The 8104-nt window shown below is 31.1% G+C and overlaps 1 protein-coding gene across 1 annotated transcript in view; it reads left to right on the top strand.

The window, feature by feature from the left end:
- LOC108691102 overlaps positions 1-6249 on the top strand; it is a 51408-nt gene extending 45159 nt beyond the window's left edge. Inside the window, exons 2-3 of the mRNA XM_018198740.1 lie at positions 4122-4349; positions 6163-6249. Coding sequence (XP_018054229.1) covers positions 4122-4349; positions 6163-6249 — 315 coding nt within the window. The remainder of the gene's footprint in view (positions 1-4121; positions 4350-6162) is intronic.
- Positions 6250-8104: the final 1855 nt, after the last annotated feature.

Raw genomic sequence — 8104 nt, 5'->3', positions numbered from 1 at the left:
TGTGTATTTTCAGAATTATTTTTACATTTTCAATATGACTATGAGCAATTTCATTACCGATTTAACAATCAAATGCGAAATTTTTTTTATCTTTTATAAGCTTTATATTAAAATTAAATGAAGTATTAAGATTATCGAAATTTTAATTACATTAATTATTACCTAAGGAATTAAATATTACAAAATATTCTTTGATGTGTGTGGGTGAGTTTTTACTCTATCATTTATATTCATTTATTTCTTCCTGATAAAATTTAAATACTTAATGAAACTGTTCACGATATTACATACACAATATTACGCAATAAATCCAAAATCGAACGTAAAAGGAAATCATTTTCTTTCTCTCTTTTTCTCTAAAAAACAAGATTTTAATTATTAAATTTAATTGACATCATTCTATAAAAAACTGGAAAATTCTCCATTCAAAAATTATTTGTAAAATAATATAAATAGTTCATTCTCCTGAAAGTCCATAATCTGAAAATCCATAAACATATTATTACAATTGCCAAACAAAATTTTGCACTTTCATCTATGAATTTATTTTGTTATACGACGGCGAAGTTAAAACACATACACATATCAATAAACAAAACGGGATGAAAACTCTATAAGGAAATCGAGCTATGAAAATATGCTATGAGCAATTTTTAAATTGGATATTAATCGGAAGGAATAAGGACAATGTGTCGCGCTGTTTGAATACAGGAATCTCTTTCGTGTGTGTGCGAGATGAAGTATCTTACATTGGATAAGTGATTTAATTTTTTATGCCTTCTTACTCAAAGCTCGCGACTCTAACCTTCATTGGATTAAATTCCGATTGCGTAGGTACGATTTTCTATAAAGTGTTGCAGATGTAATGGAAGGAAAGAAAAATATTCCAGCAATCCTTCGGGAAATCGATCGAAATGAATAAACTAGGAAGAAACTAATGAATGTGTGTGTAGGCGTGCATGCGTGCAAGCTACAATAAAATATTATATTACAAGACGATTGTTTACTTCAACAAATAGAACGTATAAAGCACAGATTTCTATGTAGCAATCTCAATGTTTGGTTTCGTGCAATGAAAATTGCGAACAAGAAATTGCAATAAATATTTGAAGACTAAATATACGCGTATAAGATATATTTCCTATATTTCTCATGCTTCCTTCCTTATGAATATTTTTTTAGTCCAAATTACTTTGGCAATTCCAAAGTCCTGCACAGGTACGTTACTGCAAATAAAATGTACTTCTTTCTCTAGCGTCATACCTATCGCAAGAGGAGATTTAACTTGTTGCAAGCGAGAAAATGTTGCGGATATCGAACTTGTCTCTAAAACTGTCCAATTAATAAACGACACCTACGCACGAGCTAACTAGATCTATTCCGCACAAGTTTCACAGAACCTGATGCAGTAATATAGATAATCCAATTGACTCTTCTCCTAAATGCTTCGTTATAATAATCGAGAAATTGTAATCTTGTTACAAAAATATGAAATCAAGCATGCGAAACGATAACGACTTAATCTGATTTGATAATATTTGATCAATGCTTCAATCAAGCAAATATTATTATATTCGTAATCGTTGTGAAGAAAATGCAAATGATTCCAACAATTAAACATCATTTTATATAATGCGATATTGAAGAGGAAACAGTAGGAGGCAATGATCAGCAAATAGAGCGTGCGAAGAAAAGAATATGTACTATATAAAATAATCGAGTAAAAAAAAGAAAAATCAATATTTTTATAAAAGAATGAAAAATTCGTAGGGCAAAGAGGCGAGTGAAGAGCAGATTAGCTCGGCAAAATTCACAAAATTTACTAAGAAACAATTGTAGCATTTAATATACTGATATAGAGTCCTTCTGGAAGAAAAGGAAAAAAATTGTAATCGTGAACGTTAGGCCAGAAACAAAAGAAAAGCATAAGTCGAAGAAAACATTGCGGTATAAATCGCCGCAAAAACATTGAATTGCGAAAAAATTAAAAATATCGATAATTTTAATATGTTGAATTTAATTTTTACCCTATTTTTCCCCTTTCATTATTTTTCCCCTTACTTTATTTTTGATATAACAAACTTCCAGACGTTTGGTCTTTTTTCGTATTTCTTTTTACATTACAAGTAAGAAGAGAGTATTTTTTTTATATTTGCATCAAATGATAAATCTTTATAAGTAAATATAGAATTTTATGATGTTATTATAAAATTCGGTAATCAAACTAAATTTCTCGAAAAGAATTTTATTTCGAACATATATAAAAATGGATTATCGCTATTTAATCTTTTCCTTTTTTGACGCATTTATTTTTGTGAAAAAAATATCGTCCACCTTAAATAATTCAATTTTTTTTTAATTTTGGCAATGCCGTAATTTCGATCAGAATATAATTTTGATAATGATTGTTTTGTATGCTGCACAAAGAAATTCGTAACATTCTGACGGTACAGAAATTCGTATAGTAACATCGATTTTTTCTCGCTCTGATTATTCTTTTACCTTATACCTAAAAGGTAAACAGTACCTGGGTATATCTTTAATCTCGTCTGGATTCTCTTGAACGTTCATTATTTTTATCATCGATTTATCATTCATTCTAAACTTCAGAACAAAGAATTGTCCATTTCATCATATATGACGAACAGAATATACGGTTTTTCACATTTCCACCTGTTCATTCTTGAAGACATCGCGATTTCTTACCTAATTATCTCATTGTCAGTAAAATCCCAATATTCCCTAATTATTTAAAAATAGATTATAGTTAGATATAAATAAAGAGAAACATGAATTTTTTAAACAAACAGCAAGGCAAAAAGAGCGAAAAAAATGAGATTAAAAAACTTATAAAATTATTCTACAAATTATTTTTCTATTTTAAATTAAAAAAATAGAAAATTGAATTATAATGTATTGTAAAAAAATTAGATTATTAAGAATAATTTATTTATATATTTCAGTTTTATCCAATTCTCTTAGATTATAAATTATATCTATAGTTGCTCAGGTATTATTAATCAAAATAGCTTCGCACCAGTTGCGTGTAAACGCTACATTCAGCTGTACTAGTTGTGCATATCATGTACTATGGTATACTATAGTGTACATTATATCATTATTACACTAAAACCCTATTCCCGTTTGACTTCCATTATCAAATTTTAAATGTCACACTAACTCTATACCGTTCCTTTGAGACGGTGTAGTAAAATCCCACTTCGTGCATAAAATTTGCATTACACCGTAGCCATGGAAACACCGAATGTACATCGAATGGGTTCACTTATCACCAGCCATGGAAATACGATATACTGTCTGAATGTTGCACTAGTGCAGTCAAGAGAAAACGTTATCTTCTTAATTAGTAGTAATTTTCATACACGTGTGTGTTTACATACTTATTAATTAGATAAACTGAAGAAAAATATATATGGCCTATCAATGGCCTGCTACTCTTATTTTGTTATTTCGCAAGACACTTTATTAATATGTTCGTCAGAAACTGAACACGTGGAAAATGCAACGTGTAGAATGAATAAAACTGGATTTGACAAATAATTTTTTTTTAAAGAAACTCTTTATATGAGTAATTATATATCTACGATTTAAATATAAGAATTACTGAATTAGATAGAATAGATTTAGAGAATACTTAAATGACATAATAAATTAAATGATAAGAATAAATTTAAAAAAAATGGATTGAGTAGTATACAATACTATTTGTAAATTATGATATTATATACATATGAGAGTAATTATACATATAGAGTAACAAACAATTAAATCTTGTATTCCGTAATGTCTTATTTTATGAATTATTAGAGATAGCAAAAAATTGTAGATATATAATTACTAGTAGATATATAATTAGATAAAAATTTGAGGGAAATAAATTGATGATTTCTTCATAATTATAAACGCATTTTAAAAAACACACAATATTTGAAAAATATCGTTATTTTCTCTTAAATAAAATTACATTTTTTTATGAAAAACAACAAATATGAATTAAGATTTTCTGTAAAACATGAACTAAAAAGATTTCGTTAGTTATAACATAAAAATTTAATTTATGTTATAATCGTTTTAATCCTTTTATCCTGATTTTATTACAGGTAGTGCCAAAAAGGGCAGCTCTATTATTCGATCAATTAATGGTAGCTCTACAGAAGGTTGTTGATAATCAAGGAAAAGGTTCAGTCGGAAGCAAAACTTCAGTTGGAAGTAAAAGTTCAACCAGAAATAAAGTTCCAATTGAAAGTACAGGTATAAGCAAGCCATCAGCACATCAACATTTCCAAACCGTCAACTCGGAAGTCGTCCCTATGATGGATGACCAAACGGTAGTGAATTCGATATTAACTGTTATTCGAAAATCCTAATAGCTTGAACCACATTATACCAGGTGTACAAATATGAAATGACGATTTTTTTCCCCAAAAAAAAACACGTTAAATTCAGAAGAATGAAAAAGAGATTTATTCAAAGTATGCTCCATTGCTAGTTACACATTTTTCCCATCTTTCGGGCAATTTGTGAATACCAAAATAATCCTTCCCCTTTTGCCGCGAACCATTCATCGAGCCATTTTTTCACATCTTCGTACGAACCAAAGCGCTGCTCAGCAAGTGCGTGATCCATCGATGCAAACAAGTGGTAATCGGAAGGAGCCAAGTCTGGTGAGTAAGCCGCATGGGGTAGAACTTCCCAGCTGAGTGGCTTCCGGGAGTGTCCCGAACTAGTTTTGCCATACATGGAGCATTGTCATGGAGAAAAATGACCTTATGTTGCCTCTTTTGATATTCTGGTCGTTTTTTAAGCAGCGAATGGTTCAAATCGATCAATTGTTGTTGATAGCATTTGATTTGATAACCGTTTCGCCAGGCTTCAATAGCTCATAATAGACTACACCCTTCTGGTCCCACAAACACAGAGCATCGTTTTCCTGCCAAATTCAGTCTTGCGGTCGATGTGGATGGTGCGCCTGGGTCTACCCATAATTTTTTGCGCTTGGGATTCTCAAAAAAAATCTACTTTTCATCCCCAGTAACGATACGATGCAAGAATGAACTTTCTTCTGTATCGTTCGAGCAAAATTTCACATGTGTTTTTGCGCCTTTTCATCTGTCTCTCGTTCAATTCATGTGGCATCCATCTGCCGACTTTCTGAATCTTTCCCATCTCTCGTAGGCGATTGGAAACAGCTTGTTGACTAACGCTCAATTGATCTGCGAGTTGTTTTTGTGTTTTTGTGAATCATCTTCATCCAGCAATGCTTGCAATTCCACGTCTTCGTACTTTTTGGGCGGTTTTCCGTGTTCCTTGTCTGCAACATCGAATCTCCAATTTTGAAACGCTGAAACTATCGTTCACACATTTTTTGCGATGAAGCATGTTCACCATAAACTTCTCCAAGTAATCGGTATGATTCCGCAGCAGCATTTTCTTCAAATGAAAACAAAAAATTAATGCTATCCGCGAATGCTCCTTATTTGGTACAAATTTCGTCATATTAAACACAGCAACACAATACTATGCAAACATTTTTCAATCAAATCACTTTGTGCGTTTGACACTTGTTGATGGTACAATAAAATGGCATATAATGTTAAATCTTTGTACTTCACACTGCATTGGTGCGCCATCTGTTTCTCAAATCGTCATTTCATATTTGTACACCTGGTAAGGCAATTATACATTTCTTCACTTTTCATATTTTTGTTATAATTTTACACATTCTTGTAAATAACATTATTTACTGTAATACTTATTTTAGTATTAAAATAAAAATAATTTATCCCTGCAGTATAATATAAACAAAATTCATATATAAAATGCAATGTGATTTGAAAGCTCCGCATAGCACCCTCTGCAAGAAATTAATCATATTAATGGCGCATTCTTTTGTATTTTGGTATTAATTTCTTAATAAAATAGTAATAAAATTAATTAAATATAATAAAATTATTATACTAGGCAAAATGAGTAATAGAAAAAAATAATACGAGATCAAAATAGTATAAACGACGAATCAATAAAAAAGAAATGTTCGTACATTTGTGCGTGTACTGTGTCACTACTAAAATTTAATTATAATACTGTAGCTATAAAATTTAATATGAGTGTATTCACATCCGCATTTTTTCTCGTTTTCAGATGGATCTGCAACGACGCGCACTAGCCCAGAGTGAACTTTTCTGGCGCTGTTACTTCAATGCCCTCGCATGCTTTAAGAAGAAGTGATAATGACCACATCGCTGTCAATTCTCCTCAATCCCCAAAGATCGAAAGAATGCGCGAAATTTCGTATTATTTCCTCGACTTAGCTGCAACAGCACGACGAGTAGCAGTGCTTTCCTGGCTAGAGGATCACGAAAACAAATGAAAAATGTACAGTAGCACAAATTCACATGATTATGGCCGATATTCATAGTCGGATCTTATAGCTAAGTCTTAAGTACAGATTTTAAGATGTCATGAACCAACGTATCAGAGAGTCGCAGTAGCATTTTAAGATATTACTTAAGACGGTCTTAAAATAAGAATGGATTATGAATACCGCCCTATAATCATATTTGGAACGTCGAATTGATTCTCTTTCAACTATTTTATTTTTTTTTCGCGCCAGTAAACATGAACTATAAGTAACGTATCAATGTCATAATTTCACATTCGACAATGTAACTGGTATATAATATACGTATTATATTATATTTATATATCGTAGAGTATGAATTATAACATTGTTATATGTCTGTTAATTAATGTTTACTGGAAAGAATACCTCTGTCCTTCTTTTCATTGACACTGTATCGTTACATATCGTTGCCCCATCTTCTCCATCACGGATCATATGCAACATGTTTAGAAACCTATACTTACTCTTTTTCTCTTGCTTATAAAGTATAAACGATTGAAGATCTATCCATTAAATGACTCTCTTCAAGCATATCAACCAAAATGAAATAATTTGTTATAAACCTAAATTATGTGAGTTTCTTCGATATCTTGCGAGTTATTTCTAGATATAGGTATTCTTATTCTCTATTACATTATTCTTTGTCTTTGATGCTAATCGATGAGCATGTTTGAAAAATACATACAATTTTCATAATATCGTCTTGTTGCTGCTATTTATGTAAACTGTGAAGATTTAAAGTAGAAACTCTGGTATCGTTATTTCTTCTTTTATTTTTATAATCACGTAATACTAATAGAATTAAAAGATATTTAACTTTTATTTGTTTATGCCGAGAACAACATTCTTAATAATATAAACCCCGTAAGAATCAAGAACTGCAAAAATTTAGATGATATGTTATGTATTACTACTTTTTTCTTTTAATTTGGTATGATAAAACTATTAACATCTTGATATATATATATATAGTAAGGATTTGCCAATCATAGTATATTTATATAGCATATTTTCTAAATCATACAAATATAGCTCCTGCAGAAAACCACGCTAATACATATATGTACCTAATATATATACCTTGATCAAAAAGTTCCCGGAATTCATTCAGAAAATTCAAAATACAAGTTTTATTTATCAAAAGTGATATTGTCCTCTTCAAAGTACTCCCCATCGACTGCAACGCACTTATGCCAGCTTGATCCAGCTCTCGAAACATTTCTGGAATTCTATTGTCGGTATAGCTATCAGAACCGTCTTCGATTTTTCCATTACCTCCTTTCGACTGTTAAAACGCGTTCCCCGTAATGGTTGTAAATTTTTTGACTCGATCGAACAGAAAAAAATCGCAGGGAGCCATATCATTATCAGGTGAATTCGATGGTTGTTGGATGGTATTCGTTTCATTCTTGGTCAAAAATTCACGGATAATGATGGCACTGTGCGACGGTGCGTTATCATGGTGCAAAATCCACGAGTTGTTTGCCCACAAATCCAAAATCGAAAATACATGCAGAGGTAGATGTACTCAAGACGGCGTAACTTTTACAAATGTCAAGCTATGGTGATAAAATTTGGTGGAAATGTCAATGATAGATGTGGCAACATCCTAACCAAAAAAAAAACAACTCAAATCAGCTGACTCAGAGCATCCTAGTGCTAATTCCGGGAACTTTTTGA

This window comes from Atta colombica, unplaced genomic scaffold, assembly GCF_001594045.1.
Source record: "Atta colombica isolate Treedump-2 unplaced genomic scaffold, Acol1.0 scaffold39, whole genome shotgun sequence".
Lineage (NCBI taxonomy): Eukaryota > Metazoa > Arthropoda > Insecta > Hymenoptera > Formicidae > Atta > Atta colombica.
The sequence above is the reverse complement of the archived record's forward strand: the minus strand, read 5'-3'. Positions and strand labels throughout refer to the sequence as shown.